This window comes from Dermacentor albipictus, chromosome 5 (genome assembly GCF_038994185.2).
Source record: "Dermacentor albipictus isolate Rhodes 1998 colony chromosome 5, USDA_Dalb.pri_finalv2, whole genome shotgun sequence".
NCBI classification, from domain to species: domain Eukaryota; kingdom Metazoa; phylum Arthropoda; class Arachnida; order Ixodida; family Ixodidae; genus Dermacentor; species Dermacentor albipictus.
The window spans coordinates 152,962,292-152,983,488 of record NC_091825.1 but is presented as its reverse complement, the minus strand read 5'-3'; the positions used below and the strand labels follow the sequence as shown (position 1 = coordinate 152,983,488).

Here is a 21,197-nt window from a genome sequence, read left to right as displayed (position 1 = left end):
AAGCACTGGGGCCAGATGCCCATATGCACAAGTCGTCTGCGTTAAGAGAATAGCGCAAAAAAGTAGGCAATATGCAGGGCAACTCGGCCATTTCACGATTTAAAAAATGGACTTAATATACTTTCTTGCGCCTTGGCTCACTTGTTCCTTGCTTTTACCATAGGCTGTTTCATAAACAACTTATTGTGTCTTTAGAACACTGAGACCGATCTTAGTGTTTATTGTTTTGGCTTTCGCCGTGATAACAGTACAAGGATATCTTGGCTAAATCTTCACTTGAGCGGTTGTACCGGAGCCCATCGTCAGTGCTCAAGTCGTAAGCATGTATAACAGGAAATAGGCGCAACAAGTTCTGACTTTTGAATTCGCCCTGCTCTTTGGAAGCTGCGTATGCCGAAATTGACCGGCCTCATTTTGAACATATTTAGAGATAAATGAGTTAGCAGAAGACACTTTTTAAAAGCGCTGTCTGTTATTGAACAGTCTTTCCTCTTTGGGCTGGTTGCAGCCTTGAGTTTATTTGTATACAGTCTGCAATATACGACAAATGGCTACTGGCAAGTATGGTTGTCATTACTTTATCTACGCCTTCTGTTTTAATTTATTTGTACTTCATTATTTGAAGCTTTTGGAATAAAAAATGTCCTCTTCTAGATCGGGTGAAGCTTCGTCACTGAAGAATTTGTCAGAATAACATCAATGCGCTATTAGTTCAGCACTAGTTCAGAGTACTTGAACATTAATCCATTCGCTCTTTCTTAAGCACCTGCTGAAAAGCACTATGAAAGCGAGAACATCTGTCTTATAGATCTTTTTTGGCAGTCCAAAGCATAACTATTAAAACCGACAATATATTAAATGACCTTCACGTAAGTAAATATATCACTGATATAAGTTTGCTTAGACTAACCGATTTAGAATTTTTCGCTATTTTGTTCTTAAACCGAATCTCCATATAGACAATATTATATGTTTAGCGTTAAACAACAATTTGTCATTTGCCATGAGATCTCCATGGTCAGAGAAACGCTACAGCCTTGTTTCCCAGCTTTTAGTTTCGGAATGCATTACCATGTAGAAGGCACAGATATATATTCCTTTAAGGCACACATATTTCAGACACACATGCTCTTGTCCTCTCGTTATATGTAGCGGCTACTACGCTGTCCGGCACCTAATCGCCATGATGCGACCAGTAAAATTCATCCATATGGTTTTGTAGGGAATGGATGAGATCCCCCGTTGCTTCTTGGGCTGTAAAAACGGCACACGCTAACATAGCATAGTGCTTGATCTTTTTTTATTCGCAAACTTTCCGCCCAAGGCTCAGCTTGGCAGATGTCACTCCTTTGCATTTTCCCAAATGCATTGCTGAAACGAAACAATGGAGACGCATCAATAACACAGCATAACAATACCAGTCATATATATTTGCGGGAGATCAAGTTTTAATTTGCGACACCATTGAAAACTCTTTTTACTTACAGAACACGACAGGCCAACAAGGAACAAAAGTAAGGCAAAACATCGTCAGCGTCGTATTACTTACACAACGCTGAAATCCCAGCACTAAATGCTGGCAGACGTTGTAGCCTGAAAAACTACGTGCACTCACGCTGGGTACAGCTTTTCATATTGTGCAGTTTGCACCAAGAAATCACGGAATCAGTTCACAGTTGCAAACCTCTAAATTTTACTGTTTACTCCCGAGCAGTTAATTGCATTTTGAGCACTCGCATTCTAATGTCGGCATGTACAGATTCAACGGGAATACTCAGACCGCAGTTGCACAAGTAGGTCCGACTGTACGATTTATATTAATTATTGAAAACGCAAAATAGAATGAAAAGAAAAAAAAGAATGAACTCGTATAGACTAAAGGCTCTTCGTCTGAGTGTTAGGTGTTAACGTATGTTACAGAACAAAAGTCTTTATTTACAAACGAGTTAAACGAGCAGACTTTTAAAATGTATACGATATGTTCAAAGCAAACATGGTATATTTCTTCATCTTGACATTTGACTAAGCAGCGAGCGACCATATTAATGAAGCTACGCTAATACATCACTATGGTGAGGCTAAGTGGTTTTCTGAGCGCTGACGTAATTCCCATGTGCCAATGACGTTCTCTCACTTTCAAAGCAGCTCTGTCATCGCGCGTATTTGATCGCTTCAATTAAGTTATTTTGAATGAACAGTGGATGTAACTTTCGTCGGTGCATGAGTTCATACCAAATCGTCTTTTGGTAACATCAGGGCCCGTTTTTGGAAAAAGGCTCTTGCGCTAGAATTGTTTGTAAAAGAAATTACGGCCGATTCTGATGCTGTACATAGTATTAGTGAAGGCGGCAGGCTAATTTCAAGGAGATTTACGAAACAAAGGCTTTGTGAATTCACCCCCAGTACCTGGAGCACACAAAAAAAGAAGTTTTGTTGTTATCCGATGGAATTCGTTAAGTTACGGAGAACGTCAGAATCGATATAATATAGCAGTTCTGCTCGCTCGCCTCTGTTTCTTTCTTATCATCCATCCCTCACGAGCAGCCGACTCTGGCGATGAAGTAGGCGGAGCACGCTTCGAGTGGCTGATGAAGCGCAAAAAGCCAAATACTTGCCGCATTATCCTTGGCCAGAACAAAAATCGCGGTAATAAAATATAATAAAATAGCCTAGAATTCCATACTACATATATGCTAATAGAAAAGAACATTTGTACGCTGTAAAAATGAATTGGCAATTAGTAACAGTTTGTAAACGTGCTTACGAAAGCGTCCTGCACTTGAGTGCTGTTCTCGTGTCCCAGAACGGCCTAGAAAATCAAGAATGGGTGGCGCGTCATGAGTACAAGATGCCGGCAATTACTCTGCCAGTGAATGTATAGCAGTAGAAAGAAGCAAGCACATAGAGACAGCTGTTTCTGTGTGTGTTTCTTTCTACGTCCTCGTTCAGTCGCGCTTACACGTTTTATCGTGAATCCTAACCAACTAGCCTACCAACATGTCTTACCTATATAGAAGTGAACTGCAGTACATTAACGTCGTATGCATCTTCGTCTTTAAGAAAGCTGGTTGCTGATATTCTATATGCATCACCATAGCAGGAGACAACGCTGGTTATGACTTTGTCTTCTGCTGCTGTGGACACAACGCCTCTGTTCTACACTGATTATTTAGCCCGCCCATAAGCAAGCCGTTAGAGACCCGTCGGCACGTAGATATTGGTTAAATCTTGGTGCTGGTAAATGATAAGATAGAATCGAATGAAAACCGTCGTTGTATTCATACCGAGTTACGAGCGCAATATCCATGGAACACGGCGCGTACTGCATGCAATGTGCCGAAGCTGCATACAAGTTCAATTCTTACTGACAACACGCTCTCTTTAATTGAGTCTGCAATTTATATCTTCATTTCAAGCTATGGGAGTGCATTATGCAGTTCTATGTGCATTTCTGATCCGCATTTCTTCCAGTGATGGCGGGACGCAAAGGCGCTCTTTTGCTGGTTTTCGTCAGATGGCAGCGCCAGATGTCCTGCGCCGATGCGGAGATCACCCCACTCTCCCCCCCTCCCTCCATTCCTTCCGTAATGCGGCGTACTTGGGAGCCTTACTGTCGCTTTTGGTGTTGCAAAATCTTTCCGGATCGTGTCGCTAAAGCGAGACAGAGGAGTGGCTAAATTACCTCTATATTTTGCTTCAAAGTCGCTAAAATTGTCCCTAAACTGTGGGAAGAATGTTAAATAACGGAGGCGTTATTAATAGGGTTCAAGACACCCGCAGTATCTAAAGTTTGTTTGACAGGTTTAGCGATAACATTAGCGACATTGAGGCAAAATTTAGTGAAAATTTAGCGACTTCTTCGTATTGCTTTAGCGAGACGCTCTGCAATAATTCGGCAACACTAATATGAGTAAAGTTAGCGCAAATCACCTATTCAAGCATTTCACGTTCTTGTAGTGTCCGTGCAAGCGCATAAGCAATTGACGGTAAGTTTACCGGCAGGATGTAGACGACGTTTAATTTATTAATATGCTTACAGAACAAGGATTGATGCAGTGATAATTCCGCGTTTGTCTTCAAATTTAATGGCTGCAAATCCAGCACAATCAAAGATGCTGAAGTGACTAGTGCAAGAGTGGACACGGGACACTAAATAGGCGACAAGGACATGAGCTTGTCCTTGTCGCCTTCTTAGTGTACTGTGTCCACTCTTGCGCTCGTCACCTCAGCATGGAATACCAACTAGCCCGGTCTCACACCCTGCTCCAATTAAAGAAACACGAGTAATCTTATCATGAAAATATACTTCGCCCACAATTAGCCCTGCAAATTTTGTCGTTCGCGGCGCTCGTGAAAAGAGAACTAAATTCTGATGCATGCGCTTAGTCGGACGTTGTTAACACAACGGTGATCACAATTAATTACGTGATCTTTATAAATATAGGTCAAACACTGCGCTTTCGCGCCTTGATTAACCTGGAAGCTCCGTGCAGCGCTGATTTGTACGAAAACCGTGGGATACGGAAGCGGTGGGTCCAAGTTTGTGTGAACGAGCCCAGCCACTCCGATATATATACACCTTCCTACAGTCTTGTCGTTCAGCTTCTGAGTTCTAAATCTCACCATAAAATTAATTGCAATGAGTGTTGGCGAGGTATTTTAATTTATTCTGCGGCTACTCTCGCCAACGTTCACCAATTGAACGTACGTAGTGAAACCGCACAACCCGCAGCGTTAAGATCCGCTCAAATCGGTTGCGCGTAACAAACTTTAAAACAGTTTCATTTTATGAGCACAATGCTAAGTCTGTGAAGACTTACCGATGCGAAGGAAACTGTTGTTTCGTCATCCTCGCTGAGCATACACGCCGTGCAGTCAAATTCAGCCACTTACTTGTAGCTTTGAAATAATAAAGTACGTTCTGCTATTTTCGAAGCAGCTTTCCTAACTTTGTAGTTGATAAAATGTCGCGAATTGTTCTGTCACGTTGATAAAAAAATTCGTCAGCCAATAAATAAAAAAAAGTTGACGATTAATAGACAAGCCGCTAAATCTAGTAAATCTAGCGACAATGTCGTCCAAGATTACAACACTCGCTTTTTCACGTAAAGTCTCATTAACAAAATTCCGTTTCTTCTTCTTTGAACCTTGCGGTATGTGGCTATATGACTTTCACGAAATTTTTTTTGTCTCACCAAAGTCTCTGGGTTTCTGAAGCAGTCCAAGTTCTGGAGAAGAGAAATAGAAGACATGCGTCCATGCATATCTCTGTCACAAAATTTTCACTACACACACACACACACACACACACACACACACACACACACACACGCACGCACTATATATATATATATATATATATATATATATATATATATATATATATATATATATATATATATATATATATATATATAAGAAGCCAACCAACATTGACGCCAAGGACAACATAGGGGAAATTACTTGTGGTTAATAAATGAAATAGAGAAACTAAGAATTAATGGAAATTAAAGTGGATGAAAAAGCGGCTACATTGATGCCTTCAGGTAGCATATGTGGGTTTATTGACCAGTTGCCTTCCCCCCAAAAGATAACGTTCTCGTGACGCCTGCGGCAAAAAGGTTTCCCACGTCCGCCGCCAAGGTCTGTGTGTGGTGGCGCTGGCTAACACTCCCAGGGTTGTGCTAGGACACATAAATACCCAAGAAAGTGGATGGGAAAACAGCGCCGCGGTAGCTCAATTGGTAGAGCATCGCACGCGAAATGCGAGGGTTGTGGGTTCGGTTCCCACCTGCGGCAAGTTGTTTTTTCATCCACTTTAATTTCCATTAATTCTTAGTTTCTCTATTTCATTTATTAACCACAAGTAATTTCCCCTATGTTGTCCTTGGCGTCAATGTTTGTTGGCTTCCTTCTTATGTATGACTAATAAAATCGGGACCCTCGGTTAACCCCCTTTCTTCTCGTTTATATATATATATATATATATATATATATATATATATATATATATATATTGTGCGAAGTCAACAAAGGCATGTGTGTGTGTGTGTGTGCTGAAAATAAGAATTAAGAGCTCACAACTCTATTTGTGGGAGTTCCTGATTGCCCGATATTTATCTCCCCCTTCAAGATTTCCCATGTGCTCTTTATCATAGTATATTCACCTTGATGGGTCACAAGCATAGTGCTAGAACCCTCCATAATACATTTAAATATGGAATAAGCAACTAAACCCCCGGATGAAATAGTGCTTCTGGGCGCTCTTGATTCAGAGCGTTTCTGTTACAATTGTTCACGTGTTCATGTAATTCTTGAATAATTTGCTACGTTTTCCTCGCGGCTGGCTTTAAGAGGATGCTTTAATTCTGAAGCCCCTGGCTAAGTTTATGGGAACGCAGCAATCATTTTTCTCTGCATTCAGTGCCCCGTTAATTCGAATAAATTTTTTGCACTTAGATGAAAAAGGTAAACTTTAATGGCTGTAGGAAACAGGGCCCGTATTTACAATAAGCTCTTAAGCTAGAATTATTCTTAAGAGAAAATTCCAGAGCTTCAGTCAGCCTAGATGCTGGACATAATATTAGCGAATGCATCTGGCAACTGGCAAAGGGCACTTGCGAATGAAACTCTTTGTGCGTGAGGTCCAAGATTTCTTTTTTTTTTGGCTGTCAGTTTACTTTTACCAAGATTTTGGAAATCGCAACATTACGAAAACTCAAGCGTCGAGTCTACAACACTGTAACACAGAAATAAAAAAAGTGATACCACAATTTTATAAACAATTTTATCATTTCATTCAAAGCAACTCAGCTGGCTGTCCCCTGAGGAGAGCGTTTCTGCTTTTCTCACGTATTTGAACAGGGGAATTGGAGTTGGCCCCGACCTAAAACATTGGTAACAGGCTAGCGATGTCCATCGCACGGACGCCTTTTGTTGGTGTCACCCTTGTTTGACAACGAAGCTTCTAGTGCAACTCAGTCTCTGCACTGACGAAGATAAGTGCCTTTGTCGAAACGTTAGCTTCAGAGCCATTCCGATGTTCTAACACTGTTAACAGCTTCAATCCTCCAACTTCCTGTGAACATCCTCTCTTGTTTTGAACCCATCGCAGACAATATATGCACGCTTTCTCCATGTCCAAAAATAACTAGATCCTTCACCGTTTTGATATTTTTAATAAATGTGGGAAATGTTAGAGGTAACATGCAGGCAAATTTTGAAGTGTGTAAGTAATTGTAAACTGAATTAACATTGCCAAACCCTCATTTTCTGCCGGTTCAGAGGTGTTTATGAAACGCCTGCAGAGTTTTTCCGCTGATCTGCAAGAACCAAGAACAGCAGCGATTTTATTTTTAGATAAAGAAAGGGGGCCATGCTATGCATGAGGTGTGCCGAAAGCTTTAAGTGCGTAGCTTAATTACAGGCTTTGTAAATGATTACTCTATTACTGTATTCCTTTTTTTTCGTTTTACTGGGTTGATATAAAGCGCGTACCTGCTTTTTTTTCTGGGTCCTGACAGAATTAAGCGTGTAACCGAGATTCAATATAGTACGTAGGGGTTGGGGCTATGTTTTGGGTTGGGTGATGGGATGCAGTTTAAACTGTATAGGTTAACTACAGCCTTTGAAGAAAGCTACTTATGCAAGCGTTCCAGAGTGTGTTCTACGAACCGATCCTGGGAGGACAGTCACTGCCACCGAGTTCAAGTTCCGTGAAAATAGGGGCAACATTACATGCGGCTGATGTGCATGCAAAAGTTAAATGTGTGTAGTTAAATTATGGCCGTTGCAGTAAATTACTTATGCAAATGCCGAAAAGCGTTGTACGTCGCTATCAGCAATTTTTGCTATCCTGGGAGAACTGCAAGTGAAACCGAGTTCTTATTTAGTGGAAATGGAGGGCATGCTAGTAGGAAATTTTAGAGTTTCTGGAATCAATCATGCTTTTGCAGATAATTACTGGACTCTCCTTTTCTCCCTATCTTCAGGCGCTACATGAAGCGCGTGCAGTACTGGCTCGCTGTCCTGCGAGAACGGCATCGACTTCGCATTTCATGCAAATTGAGGGAGGTTTGACATGCGTGCAAATTTGAATGTGTACACGTGAGTGATTATAGTCAGCATTATACAAGCCACCGAGTTCAAATTTTCACAAAATGGGGTCCGTGCCATAAGTTGTATGCGGGTAACGGTTCAAAGTGCGTCGCTTTATAACACGCATTTGAACTTCTTAGTGTAACTGATCAAAAGAAACAGCGCCGCAGGAAATCGGACTGTGATTCTGCAATGTCGAGCAAGTATGCCGTGTTTTATTCAGTGAATGACTTGTTTCACCTTCGAATTTGCCTGTACGCCGTCACATCGCGAGCACTTATAACATCTTGTAGCTGAACGCTTGCATATTTAAGGCTCACTGCCAAGCAAGGAAGGCAAGCACCGCGCATACCCTTTGATGTGTGAGAGTAGGTCTGGTCGATAAAGCAGCAGGCGCCTATACTGTGCTAAAATGAGATTCATGAGTGAGCTTGCAACACTGAACAAGGAAGGATAGACTAAACGGTAACCAATCAAAATGCTGGTTTTGTTGTTGATCTCAATATTTCTTTTTTCAGTCTGAGTGTAGTTGTTTTTCGCTGGTCTGGCTAAAAATAATACACCGCATGATTGTTTTCTTGATTATTTTCGGTTCCAGCTATGTTTACAAATTAAACGGCAGACTTTCCGCGCATATATTGGCCAGCGCAAAACGAAATTTGTGGAAATCTACAAGGTGAGTAAGTTTCACGAAATATCTCAGCCTTATTGATGGTGAAGCTGATGTGGCGATTCTTTTCGTCTGGCGACGGTACCGGGTTTGATTTACCGAAGTTCTCGCAAAGTTTTCGTACCGGCTGAACGAACTGCTTTCATTGGTGCAATAGCCCGATCAAAGTTAAGTGGAGTTTTTCCTTCCTAAGGACTGTGACAAGTCTCATGGCTCACCTTTCCGAATTTCCCGGATCTGCTGCATTCTACAGAGTAGTCCGGGAATTTTCCCATCAGTGCCTCTTTCACGCACGGCAGTTGCTGCAAGAAATGTGCACATAATTATTGTACCTGAGGTCATTGTCTCGCTGTCAGAGCGTGTTGACGCGTCTCTACTGTAAGCGTTGTGCTTTCTTTTCTTTTTCGTCTGAGGCACCCATAATGGCTCATGCCAAAGTTGCGTTGTCGCAATACGGTTGTCATCTAATGGCAGCGAATATGCACACCCCAAGAGACGTCCTTAGTTCATAAAAGTTGAACCTTAGGCAGGTCGGGTGCTGCATTACCGAAGTTTCCCAGTGCATCAGACACGGACACGATCACAGCGCTTACACAACAAAAACGGACACTGAGAACGGACACTTAGTGTCCGTTCTTGTTGTCTTTCCCGGATGCGCTGGTAAACTTTGGCAGGGTACCGCCTGGCAATTAAGTTAAAAGGTTGCTTAGTACACGGTGCACTATATTATTCCAGGTTCACGGTTTTGCTTTGCAGCTACGAATGCTTTAGATGTGGACGGGATATGTGCTTACCAGGTGGAGCCAGGTTATAGTAACGTAAAATTTCCGGAAATGTTGAAGTCGTGGGGGAAAAAAAGAAAACCACGAAAAAATCTTTTATTTCCGGAAAATTTGGAAACACTGGAAAAATATCCTATTTCTTCTTAGCATATATGGAAGTAAAATACCTGCACACGAAGGTGCACGCAAAGGCGTGTTTATAAATTTTTTAGTAATATATATAACGTCGGCACTTTCAGTTCAGGAGACGTCTAAAGAAATGTTGAGGATGAGTCATTTAGCCATATTCGAATGCACTTTAATTATACAGGCTGTCCCAACTATCGTGCACCAAGAGTCAAAGATATTCAGATGCCACGTAGCTGTACAGAACCACGGTAATGTTGTTTACCGTCGTTTGGAGATACTCAGATTACTTTTTTCATTCCACCTGATTAGATAATTAGTCTTAATTAATCAATTAACTTCTCAGATATTATAATTCGGTTAAAATTGTCGATGACAAAATCTTAGAGCAATGTGAAAAACTCCCGATACAGCTTTCTGTTGCTCAAGATGCACTACATAAAATTGTTTTTCCGAGCGTGAAAGAAGCCCGCGAATACACGCAACATTGCCTCGAGGCCTTGTCGTATAAAGCTGCACAAGTATTACTGATGCACATGTTTCCCGTTTCCTTGATAAAGTAGGCTTCCAACTACTCTCTAGCCGTGACATTCCTGCTTTTTCCAAATATGTATCTCAGCTTTGATTCACATTTGCAAGATTCACAGCACAATGACAGGTTCAATCTTAACCGGTTCTTTATCGGCCTTTCGTGTTTCAGTTTCAGTTTCAGTTTCAGTTTATTGAGCGTTTGAAATGTTTTACAGAAGTAACTCTAGGAGGTCCCATAGTCAAAGACTGAGGAGGGACCTCCAACAAAAAATACATAGAAAAAGTTTACTTAATGCGGTTAACAACAGCAGTAGCAATCCTAGGCACAGTAAGTATTAACAAACAAAGTCGAGTCATAGTAATAACAACTTAATGCGGTTAACAACAGCAGTAGCAATCCTAGGCACAGTAAGTATTAACAAACAAAGTCGAGTCATAGTAATAACAACAAAGTATAAACACGAAAAGCAGATCCAAGGAGTATTATTCGACATACAGAAGCGTAAAAATTATACAACACAATCACTTTCCCAAGAAGTGGCGACGAATTTTTCTCTTAAATAAATGAATGGAAGGAGATGATTTAATGGAGGGTGGTAGTGAATTCCATATTGATGTTGCTAAAAAGTTCGCGGTAAGTTTGCCGTAGTTAGTCCTTGGTTGCGGTAGGAGGTAGTTATTATGGTGTGAAAATAGAGTGCCAGTGAAATGGGGGGTTTGGTCTTTTGATATCAACAAAATTGGTAGTTCTCCTCGACAAAATTTATAAGTCAGGACACTAAGACAACATTTATTTAAATCCACTACGGACAGAATATTATATGTGTGGAGTAATGTCAGAGCACTACATGAAAAATGGCTGTAACTTATTATTCTCAGAGCTTGGTTTTGTGTGTGTTGCAGGGGTGCCAAGTGAGTTGCGTAAGTATTACCCCAAGAAGAAATGCAGTAAGAGATGTGGCTGTGAATAAATACGTAGTAGAGTGAAATTAATATACGTATAGGAAAATATGGGCGGACTTTGATTAGTATTCTGATACCATATGCTGCTTTACGCGTTAATAATGATATGTGATTTGTAAATTTTAAATGATTGTCCAGTTCAACTCCAAGAAATGTTGCATGGTCAACAGCCTGAAGCGAAGTCGAACCAATGTTAATGCATGGCTTTTCCTGTACACTTTTTTGCGCGGATGAAAAAATTACAAATTTCGATTTAGTAGCATTAATACTGAGCATATTATCTCGGCACCAATTAACGATTTTAACCACGTCGGCATTAAGGTGAGATATTAGCGATACCAAGGAAGTGTTAGAAGAATAAATTGTTGTGTCATCAGCGTATAAAATACAACTGGAATGTGTAATGTATTACACATTCCAGTTGATCCGCTCTTTGAGCAGATGAGTTGAGCAGCTCTTTCGTTTACACATCGATCCGTTTGCCCTACATACACTTTACCACATCTTAGCGGAATTTATTAACCACCCCGACGTGCCATGTTACATACGGCTTTATGAGGTTCACGTCACAGTCTTATTTCTTGCGCTCGTCGCATGTGATACGGAAACACAGTCGAGCCAACGTGCGTGCAATCGTTTTGTTTCACGTAAAAACATTGCCTTCTTAGTCAAATTTTAGGCCTAAGGAGCGGCACTGTGGGACACGTTCTGTTAACTGCAACGTAGTGTCATATTTTATGTATTTAATGTCCTCGCGTAGAAAAACTAGGAACCAATGATGAAATCAGAAAGAAAAACGCCATGGCAATCATTCCAAAACAGGAAAAGTTACATGAAAGCAATCTCTACAGGGTAAACGGACAAATTACGAATCTCCTCATATTGCGGGCAACTCTCCACCGACGCATTACGTGGATCCTCGGTTGATAGGTCTTGGGCTTATGTGTATATGGCGAGCCAGACCAAGGGCGGACAGGCTCAGAGGTTTCCCAAAGAGATATCTAGGCGCTTGCCCTTTGCACTTCGTGTCAATCAGGCCGGGGATACAGCTCCTCCGGCCGACCTTTCCGCTTGATATTTCTCTTTACCAATACATTCGCATCCATATACCGTTTACACGTTGAGGTTTCCAAGTACTTATTAACACGATGAACTCATAAGATAACCAGTATAGAAAAAAAGTAGATTGGTTAATTATCATTGTACTATAGACCTTCAATGTTGAAAACTTATTCTGAGGCGGTGCGCGTCACGAAGACATCATTTTGTTGATTATGAAAAAAAAAAAACGGGCACAATAGAAGGGCAGGACGACAGCAAGCGCTCAGACGAGCCCGCAAGCTTCGATGACTGTACCGTGCCATCATTGACGCTGGTTTTACCTTGTGCAACTGCCAGCCAATGGGTATACGAGATCTATTGCGATGGCAGTCTGAAATTGTTTGATGGCCCCTTCCCTTCTCCCTAACAGTATAATAAACTAAATTATAGGATCTGAATAAATGTAACTTAGAAATATATCGCATTATTATATAAGCAAAAGAAGACACGTGACCTGTCCTACTCCGCCATGCATCTCTATGGCTGCTTCTGCGCGAAGGTTCCTCCCCAGTGAGATTCCCGGTACGAACACAATCAGTATGACTTGTTGCATTAGCTTGATTTTTTTCTCTTTTATTTCCTTTCTTATCGCTCCTGTTTTTTGTTTTTTTTTTCATTCACCCTATAACCGTTTAATCCGCGCGCAAAGCTTACCGCGAGTTCGTCCCAGTGGCGGTTCAGGGTGTCCAACTGGCGCATGAAGCCCATCATTCGCACAACGCAGTTCTTCATCACTGCACATAACAAACAGAGAAGAAGCCACACAACACTGTCGGCAAGAACCTACACGCAAATATGTGCCGTTGCCTGCATGTAAATTTATATGTATGTGCGTATATAGGTGTCCGGAAAGTCAGCCTCTGTTGCAAACAGCCAATAATCTCGAATTTATTGGTCAATCTTTTAAAACAAATTTTACTTTCTAAAGCGGACACTAGCAATTATTTACATCGTTATAACATTTTATATATTAATCACATTATATACGATCTCTCGGCTACTGCCTCTCATTCCGCAGAAACTCTGCCGGACCATTGGTGAGAACATCTCGGATTCGTACCACGAATTTTCTGGAGCTCAGTATAAGGTGATGCTAATTCGGCTGCACCGAACTTCCGCAGCCGCCACTGACGTCTTCTCATTTCATTTCATATACCTCACAGGCTCCAGAAGGAGTATTGCGTGAGGGGGGCGGTACAGATAACAATTGTGGAGCAAAAACATAGCTTTTGTTACATAAATATGAACAAAACGAGAATCAAATAATAAACAAAGAGCGCGAAGTAAACAAAGATAAAAAGCAAGGAAGGTAAACGAACAGGAGTTAGCTTTTCGGTATACTGTAAAGCAAACAACCTTACAACAAATGCTTACATAAATAAATAACAATGAAGTTAAAAGTAACGAAACTAAACACATACTTGGTTTTAGCTAAGTACTAGCCAAGTATGCAGTGATTTTTTGTCTAAGGGTAATGAGTCGCCGTGCTGCACGTGTGTCTGCTGCGCATGCGTGTGTGATCAGTTTCCCTATAGGTAATTAAGTATATTTGGCTGTCCCAGTAAAACGGTCCCTACGGGCGCGTTTTTCAATCAAACCTGCACGGCGTGTCTTGCCGTAGTACGTTATTTTCCCTGCTGGCATATGAAAGCTTCACGTACACTGATTCCCACAGTGTGTGGGATCTGCATAATTTTGTGAACAAAATGGGTGAATTGCCATTCTTTTTGACATTGCACAAGCTTACACAGAGTGGGCAAGCAATAATTACAATAACAGAATGCGTAAAAAAATATTTTCTATATTATGCAAATCCAATCAATATATCTTTTTATAACTACCTTTCCGTCTTACTGCGGTTCCACTTATTATTTTTAGCCGTAAATCTTCGTGTACACATGGAATAGCTGTTTTTGAGTTTTGTGTATCACTTCTATTATGACGAAATTCTTAAAAGACAGATTTTGAGGATCTATTTGAGTCTTAACGAGAGTCTGTTGTAGTTCTGTCGCTAGCTTCTTCTTGATCGCGCCTATTTATTGCGCTCCTTCTTCATCCGTAACGTCACACGTGACACCCCTTTCCGATTGTCGCTGTCCGTGCCATCCGAGCTCAAGTGGCGCCCCGTCGCGGGGGAGCGGCTAAGCCTCCCTGCAATGTCCCTGATTCGGAGTGACGATGACACATGCCCGGTGATGAATGTAGCGCTAGAAAAATGGAACATGATAGAAGTGACTTTGTGCCTTGCGTTTGGGTGTCTCCGTGTCTCGGTTGTGTTGCCTTGTGTTCTAGCTACATTTTTTTAACCTTCCTCATACACCAACTGCCTCAGCAATCAACGATTCTGCATTGTATTCACACTCTTTCAGGGGAGAAGACTTTTGAAATAGCAAAGCATGTCGCACAGGGCTAATGCATCTGGCAGGGACGCGATAAGCATTCGCAGTGACACTTCCCGTCGCTTGTCACGAGGCAAGAATGTTGGAGATGCGAGAGGCTGGAAGTGTGCATGCTCTGTTGGTGACTGGACATGTTTGCGACCGAAATCATAAGCGCGAGCATTGGTGATTATCTTGAGTTCAGCAAAACTCTGACGAGTAACACATAGAGAAAGAAATTCAACAAGGGGGGACACTCAGCGAAAACTGGCAACAGGAAACACGTCACGGCTAGTGTTAATCCCATCCGTTAGTTGACGCGAGCATCGGGAAAATACGAATGTGAGATTAACTTGCACACAGCGTCCTATATTTTTTTTTTCTTTTCCGCTAAAGTTTTGCGTATAAATGCACCTATACTTTGCGACTTATTTTTCTTGCGTCACCTAGCAACAAGCAAACGGCACGCTAGGCTCTACAGATGCATGCGTCATGCCAGATAGGCCGGTTGTGCATGTGAAGTTCGCCTGTTCGGCGACCCGTCTCTTTTGGATGTGGCCCGTTTGTTGTGCTCCCGGCGTATTCTTGCGTTCCTTCTGCACTTCGACACGGCACCACTGCACTATTGGAGTGTACGGCGAGGTGAGAAACTTTGACAGACTGCGGCGCATTTCAAACAATTTTGGCTTTTACGGCACGGAACCGATACTTGCGACGCAGTTAGCGAAAAACGGCTCGGCCGTCCTGGCGTAGTTCATTTGAGTTAATGACTCCTACTGGGAGATGTTTGCGACGCTTTCTATGAGCCCCATAATTATTATAACGTATTTAGGTAGTTTTTGGGCGCGCTCGCCGCACACGACCTTGTGACGCAGCTTGCGAAATGCACCTATAGCTCGGCCGTGCGTGTGACGCAGTTTCGCATGTATACTGAATCTTACCGGGACAAGTTTGGCGCTTTCTCTCACCCCATGGAGACATTACTGTAACTAATTTCGTTACTTTTGGGGGTACTTTTTATGCACAGTGGCCGCGCCCGGCGTTGTGACGCAGTTAGCGAAAAGCAACTCGGCTGTGTGCCGCAGTGAGTTTCGTGTCTGCTGAATCTTACTAGGACAAGTTCGTGGCGCATTCTCTGACCCCCAAAATTATCGTAATTAATTTCGTAACTTTTGGGGATACTTTTGAGGTGCGCTCGCCGCGCCTGGGGTTGGGAAGCACCTAGCAAGAAAGCAAGCCCGCGGCCTCGGTGACAGTTTGGCGGGTACTGAATCTTAGTGAGACAAGTTTGTGGCGCTTTCCGTGGTCCCGCAACATATACCTTCTTTCGCCACTCACACTTGTCGAAGACACGACGAGCTATTGCCAAGAGTGATAACACTAGATTGTGTTGCTTGCGCCGGCAGAACGCGCAAAAGATAGCGCCGTTGAGCTCAAAAACCGGGAACTCAAAAATTCTGTCTTCTGAATGACTGAAAACGGGCTTTCGCCCACGCATTTTCCCTTGATCGCGACTAGAAGGCATTCTGCGAGCGTCTAGCATGGTCTGGCTGAGAGCCTGTGTTGTGGCCACCTCTGTGTATGCAGCGAACTATCGCGTCGGCTGAGGCCAAATTGTTTTGGAAACGCGCAGTCGACCGTGAATTTGTGCTCTTAAATTGTATAGGAAATAATGCCCGGCAATGGTGGAGTGCTTGGAAATCAGATATTTTCTTCATAATTTGTAGTACTGCTTCGAACGAGTCGGGTATTTCCGACACCATGTATGTAAAAGCGAATTGCTTTTGTTTGTAATGTCGCCTATTCACCACTTCCACACGTTTCTCCTGTACACGCTGTATTCCTATATGGCTAAATACCGAAATGACACATGCTTGTATTTCCCTTTCTTCGGCTGAAGCCGTCCGGCGGAGCTTCGCACAGGAAGTACTGCTGCTTACCTGGTGCCACAACGTTGGATGAATGCACAAAAAGCCCGGTTTCCTCATTTGCGATGCGTTTTGAGTTTATGAAATTGCACGTGGCACATATTCGATGGAGGCTTGTAAAAAACGTTCGCGATCATTTTAATTAAATAAACGATTCCGCACTAAGACCTCGCGCAATGGAGCAGCAGCAGAAGAAGAAACTTTATTAAAGAATAGTCCGGCAGTTCTTGCTGTGGTGGCCTCAGGTGACGGCTCGAAGTCCTTGGACTCGAGCGGCATCTTCGGCTTGCCGGACGGCCCAGAGCTGGTCTGCCAGCTCTGAACTTTTGATAGCCGCCTCCCAGCGGCGGCGACGCCTACGGAGAAGGTCCCCGGCGGCTCCCGCATCCGGGGCGGCGTCGGGAAGAAGCGAGCTCGAGCCTTCTCCTACTCTGGCAACGGCCGCGATTATGGACGCGTCGCGAACGGAGCTGGTTTGATTACCGTTGTTGCCGGCACATTCCCAGAGCATGTGTCGCCGCGTTGCTCTCTGACCGCATGTTTTACACGCGTCTGTTGGATGTAAACGCGGATAGCAGTGGTGTAAGATAGAGGGGCTATAGGGTAGGTGTGTGTCTGGAGCAAGCGTAAAATTACGGACTCGTTCCTGTTCAATTTATCGTGCGGTGGCGGGAACGTGCGTCTTTCGAGTCTGTAGTGTTGGGTGAGGTCTCTGAACGTGGTTAGGCGATCGCCCCACGCCCAGTGTGTTTCTTGTTGCTGTGTTTCTGTTGTAGTGACCCGATCCGGCAGATCCGATGCCCCGCTCTCAGGGGCGGAGGCGGCCACATAATCAGCGGCGGCTCGGCGTGTGAGACCTCGAGCCGTGGCGTGGGCTGCCTCGTTGCCCGCGAGCGGAACATCGGTGTGTGCCGGAGTCCAGAGGAGCAAGACCGTAGAATTTTGGGGTTGCGAGGGCGATGACGAGTCGCCGTCGTCAGAAATTTGGAGTATGCAGGCCGCTTCCCGCGAGACACGACCTCGCGCGAAGCCGCGGATTGCCGCCTGCGAGTCGCTGATCACGATCGCAGCGTTCGGCACCGCGACGAGTGCTAGGGCTATCGCGGCTTCTTCGACCGCCTCCGTGTGTCCCGTGGTCACCGTGGCGCTCGCGAGGCACTTACCCAAGCGGTCTACAACCGCTCGGGTAAGCAGAAGCAAAAAAAAAAATCGTCGAGTATCGCAACCGGCGTATAGCGCGTGCCAACTAGCGTGCAGAACGCGAGCGCCCAAAACCGAAACCGGAAAGAGTTAATCCCATCCGATTGGTGCGCTACAGTCAATTCGGCCGCTGGGCTCCATGGGAGTGTCCGCTCTTGTTGACTGTCTTCCTCTATGAGTAACAGCCAGACGATCGACGAAGCGTGGGTGGTTGTCTAGGAACTGCGCCTCACTTTCTTGGCATCCATAGAGTCCGGTGTCGGCGATAAATGAAAGCGCCCTGTAACCGACTAAAAATGCCTATACTTCGACGAAATGGGCTTTGATTTCTTGCAGTCTAGCCTAATCTGTCTACAGATTAGGAGCTAATTGTTTAAGCACGATAACCAACTCATCAATAAACTTTTAGTAGGCTCTTCCGACAGTGTCCCTCCGAGGGATGCGAGAATCTTCGCAATAGCGTCACGAGCGTACGAAACGAAATTATAATTTCCTTCCGAACATGCCCAAGCGACCGATTACGGTGATTGCGATTGCATCTTTTGCAAGTGCATGCGTGCTATGCTTCAGTCTTATTCGTCTTCTTTCTTTTCTAGGATAAAGTGTTATGCTCGAAACAGTTTGTTGATACAGCTTCTTTTTAAGGCGAAAGCCTTTCTAGGCTCATGCATGGTGAAGTTTGTGTCAGCAGACTTGACCGCCGGAGTGTCCGCCGAAGTGTCATCACGCCATATGAAGACCGATTAAAGGATAAAAAATGATTGATAGTGACAGTGAGTGAACGATAACGTTATAATAGAGATTGGTAGAAGTTAATAATGACTAGTAATGACAAATAATGACTTGTAATTACTACTAATGACTCCGAAATGACCAATATGGCTAACGACGGTTTGTAATGACCACAATTGATTAGAAATGTCTAGTAATGAGTAGTAATGACTAAAATGACAACTAATAACTTGTAATGATTACGACATGACCAATATGTCTAACGACGGCTTGTAATCACCACAATTGATTACGAATCACTAAAGATGCTTACTAGTGAGCAGTAATGACTAATAATGACTGAAATGACTATGAAATGACCAATGTTCAACGCCTACAATTGATTAGAAATGACTAAAAATGACAATAATGACTAATAATGACTGAAATGACTTGTAATGACTACTGATGACTATGATATGACCAACATGTCTAACAACGGCTTGTAATGACCACACTTGATTACAAATGACCGAGAATGCTTAGTGGTGAGCAGTAATGACTAATAATGACTTAAATGACTTGTAATGACTAGCAATGACTACTAAATGACCAATATGTCTAACGAGAACTTGTAACGACTACAATTGATGTACAAATGACTAAAACGCTTACTAATGAACAGTAATGACTAATAGTGACTGAAATGACTTGTAATGACTACGAAATGACCGATATGTCTAACGACGACTTGTAACGACTACAGTTGCTTACAATTACTAAAATTCTTAGTAACGAGTAGTAATGACTAATAATGACTAATGACTTCTAATGACTCGTAATGAATCGTATATGACTTGGGATTACCGAAATGATTTGAGGTGAAGAGAAGAAGTAAAGACAAAGAAGAGAAAGAGGAAAAGAAAGAAGAGAAAATTTTCGTCTTAAGACGAAAATTCCACTTCAAAATTTATGATCACCTTTAAGCAGCACTGTTATACTCTCCCTTGGAGCAACAGTTTTGGGATATAGCCACAGGAACGTTTGCCTAGCCATTTATAATTTCCTATGTGGCACAAAAAGAATGCCTTGTTAATAGTTTTTAGTTTCAAGAATTGATTTATTTCTACTGCAGTTTAGAAAATTGAAAAAGTAAAAGCACAAATTCACAGTTCAAACCTTACTATTATTATTCATAATTTACCTTACTCAAGTTTAAGTATATCCTTCTTTTTTTTAACATTCCTATCAACGCAAGGCTTACTGTAGTATTGATCAATACTTTATCTCATGTATTCATAGTTTATTTTGCATCTTGGATTATTTGTTTTCCTTTCTTTTTTCGTGTTGTTTATTTATTAACCAATTTATTTTATTTTATTTATTGAATCATATTACCACCCGATTCGTGGCTTATCCCCATCAGTGGGTTTGTGCCATCAACTGAGGCTTCATCATCATCATCATCAAGACGAGGCAAAGAGAAACGGGCGGAAGAGTAGGCTTTCGCCGTTCATTTCTTAAAAGAGATCTTAAGAGACACTATTTTTTTTCTTTGAGTCGTTGGTCTGCCTTGGTGTTCCAACTTTCTGGACTGTTTAATTTTGCAGAGTTGATCTAGAGATGAACCCTGTATATTGAGTTAAAATGTAGACCTGGGCCATATGTTGTAAAGACATCATTTCAGTTTTCGTTCTTTCTGCTTTTCGTTTCACCCAAAGCAGCGCTCACACTGTCGTTGGGATCTGCCGCTCGTTGGGTAAGTATGAGGTTAACGTTTGGAATAGTTCGGGGTAGTTTGGAATGACCACGTTTGAGGCAGTTGATGGTATATCCTGAACGGAAGCGATGCACAACGCAGATAGCGCTCACTTGCAGCTGGTTTTATTCGCGGAAAGAGCACTTCCATCATATGTGCAGTGCAGTGAATACACCAAACACAAGATAAAACGTACAGAAGCAAAAATTTCGAAGCCACACTATATAGGGAGCTACTGATTACTCTACGTAATATCAAAAGCCCTTGCTACGTTCACGTAATGCAAGTGTTCCTTCTCCGAATAATAAAAATCAGTTGGAAGTCAGCGCTGAACATGCTTGTCGTTCCCCTTTGTGTTCCGTTTTGCGCTGCAAATACAAGTCGGAGGGACACGCATCATAATAAATGAACGGAATAGTAGGAAAACAATGCTTAAAGGTACGGTCCCTTCCTGTCAAACCACAAGAATAAATCCGAAAACCCAGGCTGTGTATGGTTCGACATTCAGTTAGCATTCATCTTGGCGCATACCTTTCTTGCACTGAGGCTGCAGCTTGGCAGGATTGATGTTGAAAAGGCCCTTGCGGAATTCGGCGAAGCTTAGCTCCGCGGCGTCTGTAATCAAAATTGCACACGCAAGTGCAAACGCCAGGCCTAACGTGGCGGCCTTCATCGTATGACTCTTCAATGGGCGGTGTTCCCACGTCCTTGCAATTGGTGACCCCTATGTCTGCTGCGCCGTGTCTGAATAAAATGGCGGAGAGCGACGCCGCTACATATTGTTGCCGTGCGACAGCTGTTTGGACACAAGGAGGAGGGAACGTCGGGACGTGTGCACACAGAAGCGTCGGAGTCTCGTTAAGTGAGCAATGTTCCTATGTACGCAGCTTAACGTGTACGCTTGGCTGTAAGACGGGATTGTAGGTGCGCCACCGACGATGATTAGAGAGA

At 42.9% G+C, this 21,197-nt stretch overlaps 1 protein-coding gene across 1 annotated transcript; it reads right to left on the bottom strand.

Annotated features, from left to right (window-relative positions):
• Positions 1 to 1,278: 1,278 nt before the first annotated feature.
• Positions 1,279 to 20,979, bottom strand: LOC135902354 (uncharacterized). Its single transcript, XM_065432365.1, has 6 exons — positions 20,778 to 20,979; positions 12,925 to 13,004; positions 8,986 to 9,069; positions 5,196 to 5,228; positions 2,765 to 2,809; positions 1,279 to 1,371 (listed from the first exon to the last, which is right to left on the bottom strand). Exons 1-6 carry the CDS (start codon positions 20,917 to 20,919, stop codon positions 1,342 to 1,344), a joined length of 414 nt encoding a protein of 137 aa, XP_065288437.1. The 5' UTR covers positions 20,920 to 20,979; the 3' UTR covers positions 1,279 to 1,341.
• Between the last annotated feature and the right edge of the window lie 218 nt (positions 20,980 to 21,197).